The sequence below is a fragment of the Homarus americanus genome, unplaced genomic scaffold (assembly GCF_018991925.1).
Source record: "Homarus americanus isolate GMGI-L3 unplaced genomic scaffold, GMGI_Hamer_2.0 scaffold45562, whole genome shotgun sequence".
Classification (NCBI taxonomy): domain Eukaryota; kingdom Metazoa; phylum Arthropoda; class Malacostraca; order Decapoda; family Nephropidae; genus Homarus; species Homarus americanus.
The window spans coordinates 12,182,132-12,198,232 of record NW_024744839.1 but is presented as its reverse complement, the minus strand read 5'-3'; the positions used below and the strand labels follow the sequence as shown (position 1 = coordinate 12,198,232).

Here is a 16,101-nt window from a genome sequence, read left to right as displayed (position 1 = left end):
TTGTGAAAAAGATCTAGGTGTATTTGTTAGCAACGATTTGAAACCTAGAAAACAATGTATTAGCGTTCGCAACAAGGCAAACAGGATTCTTGGGTTCATATCTAGGTCTGTGAGTAACAGAACTGCTGACGTTATCTTGAAACTTTACCTAGCATTAGTGAGGCCACACATGGATTATGCGGTTCAGTTCTGGTGTCCTTATTATAGAATGGACATAGATTCTTTGGAGAGAGTACAAAGAAGAATGACAAAAATGATCCATAATATTAGAAACCTTCCATATGAAGAAAGACTGAAAAGCTTAGGCTTACATTCATTAGAGAGGCGTAGAGTTAGGGGAGATATGATAGAGGTGTACAAGTGGGTAAGTGGGATTAACAAGGGTAAAATGGAAGATGTTCTGAAGCTCAGTAATAACGAAATAACTAGAACAAATGGCTTTAAATTAGATAAATTCCGATTCAAAAAGGATATAGGCAAGCACTGGTTTGGTAATAGAGTTGTGGATATGTGGAATAGGCTACCGAGTGCTATAGTAGGATCGGGGACGCTAGGGAGCTTCAAGACGAAGTTGGATAGGCACATGGAAGTGCTGGGATGGGTGTGAAAGGGATCTGCCCTGTATGGGCCAGTCGGCCTCCTGCAGTATCCCACTTTCTTATGTTCTTATGTTCTTATAAAAATCCTCTTGACAATTCCTATGACTGCATCTGAGCCTGAACGCTGCTTTTCAACATTAAAAAGAATAAAAACTTTTCTGAGGAGCACTATGAATCAGGAAAGGTTAAATGCACTTGCACTGATTTCAACGGAGAAAAATTTCTTGAACAGTCATCCAAACATCAATGAGAAAGTTGTTGACCTTTTCGCTCAAAAGAAAACAAGAAGAATGGATTTTATTTTTAAATAAATTTGGATCAAGCTAGACTGGAGTATTTTATCTGTATGTGTTAAAGTTTTTTGTTTAGTATTTTTACCATAATTTTATTATTTTTATCATTATATATATATATATATATATATATATATATATATATATATATATATATATATATATATATATATATATATATATATATATATATATATATATATATATATATACCTATTGTATTTCTGTGTGTGTGTGTCTTACACAATATTAAAACAATTCTTAAAGAAATTTTGAAGCAGCACCCCCACGAATTAGAGTCACGAGCCGCCATTGATTAATGTTGTTTTCAAGTATGACTCAACCATTACCGATATGTTAATCAAAAATAGCCCAAGTTTGAATGTAAATGGAAGTGTTTATTATATTCCATGTAGCAAATGTAATGGTAATTATGTAGGACAGACAGGAAAAACATTGCAGCTAAGAATCAAACAACATAAGTACAATATAAGAACAGCATCTGAAAGCAGTGCCCTGTTCGTTCATGTTAGGAATAATAATCATACCATTGCTTGGGAGAAAAAGCTTAGAAGTATTCAAATCATCTTGTGTCACAGAAAGACTTCTGGTTGAAGCTAGTTTGGTTAAGGAATTAAAATCAATAAACCTTAGTGATGGTCAGTTCAAAATTGATATTTTGTTATATAAATTTATTTGTCAGTGGCACAAGGTTAAAAATGCTTTGAAAACCTTGGAGCTAGATGTAGGATAGTTATTTAGTGGGTTCCTTAATTTTGACCTGACCTGACCTGACTAGTCACGTCGCCCCCTTTCTCTTAAGCTCCTCTACGTGTGTGTTGGTGTTGGTGTGGGGATTAGTGGATGACATTATTATGACCTACCTCTTGTTTAATGAGGTCACACTGAATGTTTAAGCCTCTCTCTGTCCAGGTAATCCAGTTGCCTCTGAAGATGTCTTGAATAAAGACGAAAGCTAAGGTGCTCCGTTGTTTCCCTTTTCCCCCGTGTGATTTTAAATTTCTCACTTGACTTGGGGTTTATTCATTATTGTTAGATGGTAATTTCAGTGGAAGCGCCCCTTTGGAGAAAAAACCCGAACCAGCACAAGAACACTTAAATTTACTAACAAAATGAATTCTCCGTGACCCGTGGAAGGATAGCGTCTGTGATTGGGATGATTTTTTTTTTACGGGAATTAGCCCACCCGGGCACAGGTCAAACGACCCACAACGGAGCCTGGGGGGCGGAAAAAAAGAACGGAAAGAAAATGTAAATATAGGAAAAAAAGGTTATACTGTATTAATCTACACCACGAAGATGCCGGAAAACCAGCTTTTTAAAGTGAGACAGATTGTAAGAACATGGAAACACAGAAGAAGGCAGAGTATTCCATAGTTTGGCTGTATGAGGAAAGAAGGAGGTACTATAACGGGTTATTCTCGTGTGACCGACATTCACAGAGAAATGGTGGGCACCGCGGGCAAGACGTGTGTTATGAACCCACGGCCTTGCCGGCGGTACACAGGATGCCAATTCCATTGAACATTGCCCTTTAAAGCACATGTTAAAGAGAGAGAGTGAAGCAACATTGCGGCGAAGAGAAAGGGAAGAGAGATTGTCGACTAAAGGAGGAGAGTTAATAAGACGAAATGCCTTTGATTCCACCCTATCTAATAGTTGGACAGAAGAAGAGCCACCCCAGATATGAGAGCAGTACTCCAAGTTAGGACGAATGAATCCCTTATATACTTGGAGCAACTGCTCAGGAGTGAAGTAGCTGCGGCATCTGTACAGCATTCCCAACTTTCGGGAGGCAGCTTTAGTTATACTAAGGATGTGTGATTTCCAGGACATATTGGAGGAAATGGTGAGGCCTAACATATTTATTTCAGAATTTGGGAGGATGATAGCGTCCTGAAATGTAATTGGTGGGAGATCGTTAAATTTACAAAATGTAATTGGTAAATATTGAGTTTTGTTACAATTGAACTTAACCAAGTTTGAATCTCCCCATTCAGAGATACTGCACAGATCCGCGTTGATAGAAGTAATGATATCAGTTCTAGAAACAGATCTAGTTTGAGAGTTAGGAGGAAGGGGAAAATGTTAGGAAGAGTGAAGAGTAGAATCATCGGCGTAAGAATGGATAGAATTAGTTGTAGTGTGAAGTAAATCATTGATAAAAAGAAGGAAGAGACCCGCCCACCTGGTACGATGTCCTCCGTAAACTTCCTGACCTCTCGTACGTCTACGGGAAAGGGGACATGAATGCTGCCCGTATCCTCATTGGGTATGACTTTGCTTGGGAGTAGGAGGAGAGAAGATAAGATGGAAGCTGATCACAATATACAACCTGAATCTGCTGAAGAAATTGGATTAAAAGTTATCACTACAACAAAACATGGAATCCCAACATCGAGACCAACAGGAGGGACAATAGTAAAAAACTGTGAAGGAGGGATATACAAGTGGACATATCAAGAAAAATCCCTAAGTGAAGATTATGTCTGGTCACTAATTACTACGGACAAACTAAAGATTACGACCAATGACTTTAAAATAGTAGACCCGTCAGAGTTTAGAAGAGTCAGAAGCGGGAAACAGGATGATAGGTCTCCACTTCAACAGTCACAATCCAAGTATAAGAAATAATGGACAATAGACAAACAGTAAGAACTTTAAGAATAATACAACACAACGTAAGAAACTGGAAGACCGAGAGAATTAACCTAAGTAATATATATCAAGAAATTGACCCTGACATTATACTAATAAACAGTCACGGTGAGACAGAAAACAACAACATAAAACTCTTTAACTATTATGTAAACCAAAGAAATAAATCGGGCGAGAAAAATGACGGAGTAGCGATAGCGGTTAAAAGAAACTTAAAATTTAAACTAATTGATGACTTCCAGGATGAATTTCTAGCAATAAAAATAAATACAACTCAAGGAGACGTAATTATTGCTACTACTTATCTCCCACCGAGACGACCCTACTTACCTATAGAAGACCTATTAAAATTGGCTAACAATAGTCATCCGATGTACATCTTAGGAGACTTTAACGCCAGACATAGGATTTTTGACAATACAAATAATAACGTCGTGGGAAACGCCCTTAATCAATTAATAAATTTAGGGAAAATCAATCATCTGGGTCCTAACTTTCCAACCTGGAGAAATCACAATACACAATCGACACCAGACAAAATTTTTACCAACAACAAAGCCTTTTTCAATTACCATATAATACAGGGACCTCTTACAGGCAGTGACCATCTGCCAATTATACTAACACTGTCAACAAGCCCCATACAGATACCAATAAAAAAGAGACTGAAAATGAGTAAAACAGACTGGGACAGCTTCAAAGATGACTTAAGTAATCACCACTCGATTAACCTACAAGGGAAAACAACAGAAGATATAGACTCAGAAATGGACAGACTGCACTCAGCAATAAAAACATCTATAACCAAACACACTCCTACTTCACACTTTAGAACATTACCCAACAACAGACTAACAGAAGAAGTTAAATTAATCCAGACCTATTACAATGAAATAAACAGGTATATGGAAAGACACGGCAGTAACAGATGGCTATATACGACACAGATAGCACTACAGATAAAATTAAGAGACGCATGTAAGGAAGCAAACAATAAAAAATGGAATGATATTATAATGGCGGCTGACATGACTAAAGACACAAAAACATTTTGGACTTCCATAAACAAGATGATGGGGCACAACAAGCAAAAAACACCATACATTAAAGACCAAAATGGAACAAAATTGCACGAGGAAAATGAACAAGAGTCAGCATTCAAAAGGGAATGGGTAAAAGTTTTTAAAATATCAGATGAGGAAAATGAAGATTTTGATAGTGAACACGAAGAAAGGATAGAAGAAGAAATGGGAAGACAAATACATAGAATCACCCCAAGGCAATATATAGACTATAACTTATTACCTAATAATCAAATAATAACCATGGGAGAAATGATGCACTGTCTGAGGAAATTTAAGGAAAAAGCCCCTGGGCTCACAGGTATTACACGAAATATGATCATGAATCTACCTGAAAACATTTTAAATACACTATTAAACATTTATAACGCATGCTTAATAACTGGTTACTTTCCAGACAAACTAAAATATGCTAAAATGATATTTATTCCTAAGGAGGGTAAGGACAATAAGGAAATATTAAACTACAGGCCAATATCTTTATTAGAAATTACCGGGAAACTATTGGAAAAAATATTAAATTCAAGACTTATAGCCTTTTTAACACAACATGGGAAAACTAACAACAGACAACATGGATTTATGCCCAATAGAAATACCCTAACTGCAATAGCTACAATAACGGAAATAATTGCAATAGAAAAAAGCAAGGGTAACCAGATCAATATAATTTTAAGGGATGTTTCTAAGGCTTTTGATAAAGTTTGGCATTTAGGCTTGAAATATAAAATATTAAAACTGGGACTTAACGAATACTTGCTAAGAATATTGTGTAACTATTTAGATGATAGGAGAGCACAAATTCAAATTGGAAACTTTTTGGGAACTATGTTTAATCTTGAGAGTGGAGTACCTCAAGGAGGATGCCTTTCTCCAACACTATATACAATTTATACTTCAGACACACCTCAACCTACCCCCTTTAGCGAATATGTAATGTTTGCTGATGATATTACTCAAATAGTATCATACCCAGGAAAATCAACTCAATTTATGGCACTCTACACGGTAAGAGCGATAAAAAACATAAATGATTTTGAGAAAAATGGAAAATCAGGACAAATAAGAACAAATTCAAGATAATACCAATAGCCAAGATTAAAACAAGTCCAGTAATAGTCGACCAGGAACTATACCCATACGACACTGAAGGTAGGATGCTTGGATTAAAACTAACAAAAAGAGGATATATAACATACTTAAAGATAAAGAACGACAGGCAAGAATAAGATTATCAAAAATAAAACGCTTTAAGAACCTTAGCATTAATAACAAAAGAAAGATTTATATTGCCCTTGTCAAATCAATTATGGACTACCCACCCATCCCATTGAACACCCTTAGTAAAATGTGCATTAAAAGGTTACAAACAGTACAAAATATAGCCCTCAGATTTATATATAACATAAAATATACAGACCACATCAATAATGAACAGCTACACAAGAGAGCAAACCTCTTAGCAATCAATGTAGATATACACAACAAAGCTGTAAATATTTGGAAAAAAGTGACTGAACTTAACACAGAAACATATCAAAACTGGATAAATAATATAGACAACGAAGAATTCCAAGAACACAGTTGGTTTAAATCAGCCAGGAAGAAAGTAATTGAACCATCTCCTGCCCCAATATACATATAAAACATTAATAGAGAGAATAAAAGATGAGAGTGACCTACCAGCTCCACAAGAACCTGGCAGGCCTCTCCATACAGCGTACCTTTAGACTAACATAACTAATATTTAACATTTAACATTTAACATTTAACATTGAACTAACATCTTAGTAAAAAAAAAAAAATAAATAAATAAAAATGTGACTACCCTCCCAGCTACACAAGGACCTGGGCGGGCTCACTAACTCAAAAAAAAATATAATAAATAATAAATAAAAAATAAATAAATATTAATAATATTAATAATAATAATGTGATTACCCTCCCAGCTATATCAGCCAGGAAGAAGTAATTGAACCACCTCCTGCCTCAACATACACATTTCTACATAAAACATTACTAGAGGAATAAAGATGAGAGTGACCAACCAGCTCCACTAAGAACCTGGCAGGCCTCTCCATACAGTGTACCTTTAGACTAACACAACTAACACTTAACTAACACCTCAAAAAAAAAAAAATGTGACTACCCTCCCAGTTACACAAGGACCTGGGCGGGCTCACTAACTCCAACAATAACAAATAATAATAGTAAGCAGCATTATATAAATAAACCAATATTAATACAAAGGTCTGACGACCCAAGGGAGCAGAACAAAGACAAAACACCAATAAGAAAGATGAAGCGATCTGGTTGAGCCCAGATTCTTTCTACTCCTACTGTATTTCAGTTTCACCACTTTTCCTTCAACTCCTAATAATCTTCTTTCACCTCTTAACTAAAGACTTCGTATCGTATCGTATCCCCGCATCCCCTGAGCAACGCTCTTGTGCATTATGCAGAAGACCCGACAGCAGCACCCTTATCCACTACCTCCTAAGATGTCCCCACACACAACGCTTCCGTGACGCCTGCTGAACCACCACTCCACGACCCCCTGATGGAGACACGATGATCCTCCCCATAATGGCCAGATATTTTGTATATAATATTGATTATGTGTTAAAGGAATATCCTTCCTTCCTTAGGCTTTAGTAAGCCCCTTTATAATTTTTATACTGTATATACTTGTCACACTTGCCAGATGCTTCTGGTGTCATTGTACAACAGGGGTACCTAGTGACAGCACTAGGATCCCGCTTCCTCTATCAAGGAATAAACAATTGAAATTGAATTGAAGGAAGAGAGTTGGTGAAAGAACAGAGCCCTGTGGAACGCCACTATTGGTAGAGAAAGAGCGAGAAATCGATCCCTCGACAACAACTGCCATGGCTCGGTTCTCAAGGAAGCTAGAGATGAGAGAACAAAGTGGGGGAGAGAAACCAAAAGAGGAAAGTTTAGATAGCAAAGACTTGTGCCATACCCTGTCAAATGCTTTGGAGATGTCGAGGGCCACGATAAAAGTTTCCCCATAATCCCTAAGAGAGGATGACCAAAGATGGGTGCAATAGGAGAGCAGATCACCAGTAGATCTTGCCTGGCGAAAGCCATACTGGTGATCCGACAAAAGAGAAAGGCGTTCAAGGTAACGGAGAAAATGGGAGTTCAAGATAGTTTCGAAAATCTTAGAGAGGGATGAAGTTAGGGCAATGGGGCGATAGTTAGAGGGATTAGAATGGTCACCCTTCTTCGGGATGGGCTGAACCATGGCATGCTTCCAAGAAGAAGGAAAAGTTTTGGTTTTGAGGCAAAGGCGAAAGAGGCGAGCAAGCACAGGGGCCAGGGCTTCAGCACACTCCCTAGGTCTTTTAACTGCTGATTCCGTCTGGGTTAATGAGACCGGAACATGTATATTATAGAGGGTTCTAGTAGCCAAACCTAATTGTCTGTTATCCATTTATTCAGGAACTATCTAGGATACAGTTCCAAGTGTATATCACCGTAACTTATCACTGTAGCTATGAGAGTTAAGAGGAGGACGGAGGCTATGTTAAATAGTCCTGGTAAATACGTCCGGTCGGTGTGAGGGGTTGAGTAACAATGCCGTAGGGAGCAGGCCTTTTTATGCTGACCTTAACAGTCACTGGGCCACGCCTCAAGGAACCTGCCCATCACGCGATATGATAATGTCACCTCATAGCCAGTGGAAAGTTACAGGGGTGATATGCTTATATAAACACAATGTACTGCCCTGACATTTATATAAAGACTAAGGGGCTGATAAATGTGTAAGTGCTGTCAAGTTGTCCAGGATATTTCGTCACTACATGTGGGGCCAACCCTCGGGGTGTGTATGGCTCGAGAGCCGACCATAGCAGTGAATAGGGGTCCAGGGCCAAAGGTAATGGTGTGTAAGGCTCTAAAACCTGCCGTTAGGGGTGTAAGGCTCCAGGGTCGGTGTATCTTGTGTAGTGTTGTTAGATGATCCTGTAGAGTGGTCAAATAGCTACCCTGTACTACCTGCTAGTAGCTGGATTTAATAACAGAAGTACACAAATAATTCATTTTGGGGTAAAGTTCCTAACCCACATTGGCTTTTCTCTTTTTATTATAAAAAATAAGTCTATGCACAATTAGAGCGTGATATTACTATAATTACACCCATGAGCAGATAACTTAGGAGAGTAGGGAAGTGATATTAAGGACCCGCAGTAAGCAAGAATGAGCCATGGCAGATACCTTGGTGAACTCAGTATAACTGGCGAGCTTTTTAAATGACCTAGGTTGGGCCTTGGTGAGGGGAGGTCATTTGAAAGACATTGAGGCTACGTGACATATGCGACACTTGCATCAGTATTACTGATGGGTGATGTACCCTAATTATATGAAACTAATTACAAATGTATGTATCCTACAAGGTGTAATCTAACCATGTAGAAAAAACTCTTGTGGATACATGTCAATATTAAAAAAATAACTGTGTGCTGGAGCTAAACTGGGGATTCTCCAAACCAGGGTTGAGAAACGGAATTCATATTTTGAGTGCCTTGTGTGTGAGGGCATTATGCACAGAAGTATACTTCGAAGAAATTTGTCTATTATTAAACAAATAATAATAAAATTGCCAAAACAATATAGTTGATAAAAAAAAAAGCATGAGATTACAAAACCAGAAGAAAAATAAAATGGCACATTATCATCGAATGAAGGGAACTGTGTTTCATTGAGATATGCAAGTAATGTTAGATTGTCAAAAACAATGTTGAGTTTGCAGTAAGTTAAATTAACATTTAAAAATAAAGGTACAAGATCTGAAGTCAAATGCAAATTCAAAGTCAAATATTGATGGGATGGCAATGTTTTTACTGCACTTCTGATCAGTTCACAATAATCTGAAGCCAAATAATAACCCTTTACAAAAAAGTGCTTGTCACCACCCTGACTCTTTAAACATAAACTGGTCTGTTGAGGAAAAAAATATTGATCGTTATGAAGATGTGCATGAAATACCATTTTTGTGGGGATGGGTTTGTAAGAACAGTGTTAGTGCACTGTGAAAGCATTCGCCTGTATGATAGCCTGTTCGCATATTCCTTCTACAGCGAATAGTCCTTAGCCCCTAGTAAAAGTTCAGATAGTTTATCTTGTGTCCACTGGGAAAAGTTCCAAATACCATTCCTCAAATTTGCGGTGAGAGAGCATTGGAATGTGAATTAAATTGCAGCATGCATTAGCATTGCTTGTAGCAAAGAAAAATAATTTTGAACCTCCTGTGTTTTGAAAATAGAGGCAAAAGCTGAGCATCCACGCGTCCTAAACCTGCGTTAATTAAATCAGCAATGAGATTGTCATTGGCAGAAAATAAAGATTGAACAGAAGTTTCAGCGGCATGCAAATACTCAGGTAAAATGTATGTCATTTTCGTGTGGACACTGACTGCGCCAACTCAAGCACTACCAATGATTATATAATTAAACTTTCATTGTAAAGACTGGAAAACGTATAGGCCTGAGTTATTGCAAGGTTTTGTTTACGTACAGCCTTTTACTATATTAACGTGGTCTCCTAAATTAACTATATCTCCTGCAGCAGCTGTGCCAAACAAAACACTTTGCATGAGACCAATAATATTACCTCTTACCAATGTCTTCACGAGATGGTGGAACAGAGGGTCCTGAATTGATGATATTCTTATGGAGGGCCTGGATGCGTACGCTCTGTAGGCCAATGGTCTGGTCAACCATTGCAGAAATGTTAGGACGTCGGCTTATTATAGGTCTTGGAGGATGTCACAATGCTGTTTCAAGTTGAACATCAATAGACATCATCTGCCTCAGAATGTGTAGTAGTCCCTGCAGCTCATACTGGACTGTTTCAACGTCTTCAACTACAAGTACTGTACATGTCCTACTGATACAACTAGTGCACCTGACTTGAGAACGTACGTGGAAACAGACGTCAACACGGATGCGCCACAGAGTAGTAGGAGTACCACGATCCACGTCATGCTGAAAGAAGTTGAATCGTCTTAAATTTATCGTGCAGAACGTTGTTTCAAGATAACCATTGAATACAGCTGGTCTATTTGACATGTTTCCGATTTGCACAGTTGTGTCTGAGATATCGTTTACACCTGTGAGTAGTACAGTAGGACCGGGTGTACCCTTTTAAGTCTGTCCACATGTACTACGTCCGTAATTTATGTGTTGGGTTTAAAAATGTTATATTTGATGCCCGTTTCTTTGGCAGTAATCAGGAATGGACCTGAAAATTTGGGGGAAAGTTTAAACATCCGTTCTAGTTCTCTCAATATGACAGAGTCGCCCATGTCCAGCATTGTCGGCTGCTAAGTGTTTCCGTACCAATCCATGTATGTCTGTGAAGGCGCTGATTTGATTTTTAGAGTAATCGTCCATGTTGTATATAGGTTGAGGAGTTCCTGTAAGTATGTCATAAAGCAAACGTTTGTCTGTGCGATGCAGTAGGGTGATTGTCCGGTGGAGCTATTAATCGACCCATTAATCGAGGCTGCTACTTGAAGTGACAAATCCCCCCATTCCATATGCATTGGATTCACAATATATCGAATCATCTCAAAGATTTTACGATTGGTCGATTGGTTCTTTCAACCAGGCCATTCGCCTGAGGATGTTAAGCTGCGGTGAACTTTTGTTGGATGCCGCATAGCAGGCAAATTTGTGCAAAAAGTTGATTTTTAAACTCTGATCTTTTGTCGGATAGATGAACCTTAGGTGTAGTGATGGTCATGTCAGATGAAACAATAGACCGTGGGCCACTGTCTCGGCAGATTTATCCTGCAAATGGACTAAAATCACAAATTTGGAGAAGTGATCCATACACACCAGTACTTAGAGTGAACCTTGGTAGTTCCTCGGAAGTTGCAACAAGTTAATCGCGACTGTGTCGAACATTTCTGTGATGGATATTCAAGCATTAGAGCAGTAGAATGATGGTGCTTTTGTGTTGAGCATACGATAAACATTTACCAATGTGTTGCTCGATGTCTTTTTCCATTGTATTCCAATAGTATATAAGAACTGCCCAGTATGGGCCAATTGGCCCATACTGGGCAGTTCCGTTTACACCCAACCCCTATCGTTCATATATCCACCCAACCTATGTTTGAAGCTATCCAGCGTATTCGAGTTCATGATGATGTTTCGTAACTTATTCCATTCATTCACTACTCTCTTTTTAAAGAAATGTTTACCTATCTCGCGCCTAAATCTAAATTTGTTTAATTTAAAACCATTGCTACGAGTTCGCTCATGGTTGGATAGTTTGAGTACCTTTGTTATGTCATCTTTGTTTAGCCCTGACTTCCATTTATACAGTACACCTCGATCATATCGCCCCTCAATCTGCGCCTCTCGAGAAAGTGCAGATTAAGATGCTTTAACCTGTCTCTGTACTCACGGTTCCTAATGCCCGGGATTAGTATTGTAATTTTCTTCTGAATTCTTTCTTGGGGTTCTATATCCATTCTGTAGTAAGGTAACCAGAACTGAACTGCGTAATTCAAGTGAGGTCTCACAAGCGTAAGATATAGTTTTAGGATAACCTAGCTAGTGTTGTAACTAATACTCCTTTATATGAACCCAAGTACTTTGTTAGCCTTGTTTCGAGCAAATACACATTGTTGACTTGGTTTAAGATTCTTACTTATCATTTCTCCTAAATCTTTCTAACAGTCGGATTTCTCTATAACAACGTTGTTCATCTGATATCTGGTTTCTCTGTTTACATCTCCTAGAGTCCAGTGGTTCTCAACCTTTTTCAACATCCTCGTGGCCTCCTTCATTTTTCTCCCAACCCCCCCCCCACAAATAATGTTGAAAAATAAAATGCAAATGAAGAGAATTCCCTTATTTTATTTCAAGGTTGACAATCATCGTTATCTTATATTTTGATAGAATTACATGATTTACATAACTAACGTCACTAGACTAGAGTGACTACTAGACAAGCCTCACAGCAAACTTGCATTTGGTTGGGAAAAAGTTCATATGACCTCTGCATATTTTGTCACAGCTCAATGAGAAGGCTGACATTGTTTCCTTTCAGTCAGGTGACTGTTCCGAGGTAGTGTCACTGACAACGCACATCTCATGTTCGGGTCCACATCCAGTCGGTTCCGGCTTTTACTCTTTATATGTAGAAGGGTGGAGAAACCAGATTCGCATAAATAGGTAGTTGAAAAAGACAAGAGGACTCGAAGTGCAATCTCGCTAACTTTTAGATATGACTGATACATTGAGCACCAGAATACAGTCAGAGACCTTTCTTCATAGACATCTTTGGCAGCAGAATCATTCTTGGGATCAAGAAATTTGTCCTGAACATCATTGTGAATGGTAGCAATATCAAGAGTGCTAGAGAAAGGATTCCTCACCAATTTCCCATCTTTCTCCTCGAATTCTGGGAAATACTTTTTGAACTCATTTTCCAAGGATTTCAAGTGCTGAGTGATTTCAGTTTTGAGTGATGGGTCAAGCAGATGATCTTCATTCTCATCAAGAACAGTTGAAAGATTCTCAAACATGGCAACATTTCCTGCATTGATTTTCCTTTGCCAATTCTGGAGCTTGGCAAGAAATGCACGAAGACAATCCATGAGGTAAAACACATTTCTGTCCTTGCCCTGCAGCTTGAGATTCAGCCTGTTTAGCTGCTCAAATATATCTGCTAAATATGCAAGACGTGGCTCCCACAACACCTCATTGAATTGACTTAATAGATCATCTTTCCCGTGCAATTCTCGAAGTTCAAACACTCGATTCACAACATTGCCCATGGAAAGCCAGCGCACTTTGGAGTAAAAGAGGAGGGCTTTATGCTTTGAATCCATGTCTCTACAAAAGTTCTGGAAAAAGCGAGAGTTCAGATCTCCAGCTTTCACAAAGTTGACACATTTGACCACTGCCTCCAGGATCTTGCAAAGTTCGTCAGGGAGGGTTTTCGACGCCAGTGCAAAACGTTGGATCATACAATGGATCCCCTTGGCATTCGGAGCTACTTCCTTGACACGCTTCTGGAACCCCGATTTTGATCTCAGCATCGCCGGAGCCCCATCCGTACAGACTCCACAACAATTTTCCCAGCTGATCCTGTTAGCTGAAGAAAGAAGACAGCTTTTCCATCACATCTACAGCTGTTGTGGTGATCTCAAGCTGAGTACAGAACAGATATTCCTCCTCGATGTCACACAAAAAAACATATGCTGGTTAATTCCCCAGTTAACCAGGTTGGTACACATATAATATATATTGGGCTTTTAGTAACGAAACCCAATTGAAGTTTCTTGTTTTATTATAAAAGTATTATGTTTATAATTCCTGAGTGTATATCAACCGTAAGTTCCACTATTTATGAGTGAATGAGAAAGGACGGCGTTTATGTATTATAAACGTGGATCAACGTCCGTTCGATATTAGTTGGTATGAGTGACTGAGTAGTGACCCATCGAGGGAGAACGGAATAGGTACGTCGTTCCCCTCAGGGAAGATGGAGCCATCCACTGCGGCTCTCAAATAACGTCTTCCTCTAGTCAAGGATATCAAACTACTGCACGCTTTAGGTGGCCAGGAGCCGGCTACTTATGCCTTTACTCAACATAGTATGACGCAGCTTCCCGTGAGCACACCTTATCATGTGCATTGAACATGTCACCTCATAGCCAGTGGAAAGTTACAGAGGATGAATCTGAATATAAATCAGATGTAAGTAACCCATTTATATATTACTTTCTGTTGATGAGATAGGGGCCATTACAAACAAACACGAGAAGCTGTGCACAAGAACTCACGTCCGTTGACTCATCCAGCTGTATTGCAAACATACCAGTTGGAGATAATTTGATCTCCTGTATCACTTTTTCCTTTATGTCATCTGACATTTCATTACTTCTCCGTTTCACTGTATCGTTTGACAAGGAAATTTGTTGAATTTTACGTTCACTTGCCTCTCCAAGAACCCGTTTGACCGTTTTTAAAGCACATGGCTTAATTAAAGTTTCACCAATTGTATGGGGCTTGTTTTGCTTTGCTATTTCGAGGGAAACCTCGTATGATGCCTCAACTACACTTACGGTCTGTTGTTGGAAGGCACCACTTTCGTCCAGTTTCTGTTTTCCCAAACTCCGTTCATGGCGCCTGAAGATATCCGTGTCTCTCTCCACATACTGTGGATGGATCGTCATCAGATGATGCTTCAGCTTACTAGGTTTCATAGAATCGTTCCCCAGCACTTTGAAGCACAGCACACACTGAGGTTTCTCAATGCCATCAGCGAGGATTGATGAAAATCCGTAGTCAATGTATCCATCGATGCACTTCCGCTTCTTAGCAACACTAGTAGCCATCACAAATCTAGAGAAAATAAAGAAGACAGAATGTCAGAACAGACAAACAGACAAGTGATAAAAACTAAAGAATGATAAAGAAGGACAGATAAATAGGACAAGAGTTAGAATGGCAAACACACACACATTCACATACATAACACGCCCATGCACTCACACTTAAAGCACACATACAGTCATACATAAACATGCACACAGGTAAACATTCACACTCAAGCTAGCAAGCTGAAGTGTACTTCCTGTAAGCAAGAACACGCCTCCTTTGACAAGCACTGCCCAACTTGGAAGAATGAGAAGAATAGTGAGTCATAACAATTTAGCACTAAAAATGGTAGGATTATATAAGTAAAGAATGAGTATGAACAACAATGGCACCACTAAATAAGGAAATAATTAATAAAGGAAGTGTACAAATATTTCACCCACGTAAAGCAGCGACCACATGAATTATGAAACAAAATAAGTAACACCAATTACGGAGTATATTATGCTGGTATCCCAGGCCAGACTGAGATCATTCGGTCCTATCACCACTTGCATAGAGATGACACACGGACACGTACTGAACAAGTCAGTTCAGCAGCTTGGTCCAGCGCCTGTCACACAGACAGGGACTGGACCTGTGAAATCTTAAATAATCCGTAAAAAAAAAAAAAAAAATATAGCACCAGAGTATGTAAATATTAAAATTGTATTGTCGTTATGATTAAACAAAATGACAATAAATGAAGGAAAATTCTCTTCTGCCAAGTCAAAATAAGTAATACAAGTTTTGTTTAATTCACATTCTCAACATTATTTGGAAACGTACAATTTTTAACAGCTCTCCGTGACTCCCCTAAATTCTTGCCGTGGCTCCCTTGGGGGCCATGGCCCCCAGGTTGAAAACCACTGTCCTAGACTAAGTACCTTACATTTGGCCACATTAAATTTCATCTGCCATTTTTCAGACCATGCGAAATTTTTTTTAGATCTTCCTGCAGTTTGGCGGAGTCCTAGTTAGATTTAATTGCACACCCTATTTTAGTGTCATCAGTAAATTTACTTATGTTGCTGTCTACGCCGAT

The 16,101-nt window shown here is 38.7% G+C and overlaps 1 protein-coding gene across 1 annotated transcript; it reads right to left on the bottom strand.

Moving 5' to 3' along the window:
* Positions 1-12,706: 12,706 nt before the first annotated feature.
* LOC121878185 (SCAN domain-containing protein 3-like) lies at positions 12,707-13,732 on the bottom strand. Its single transcript, XM_042384228.1, has one exon. The coding sequence runs from the start codon at positions 13,730-13,732 to the stop codon at positions 12,707-12,709; it is 1,026 nt and encodes a 341-aa protein (XP_042240162.1).
* Positions 13,733-16,101: the final 2,369 nt, after the last annotated feature.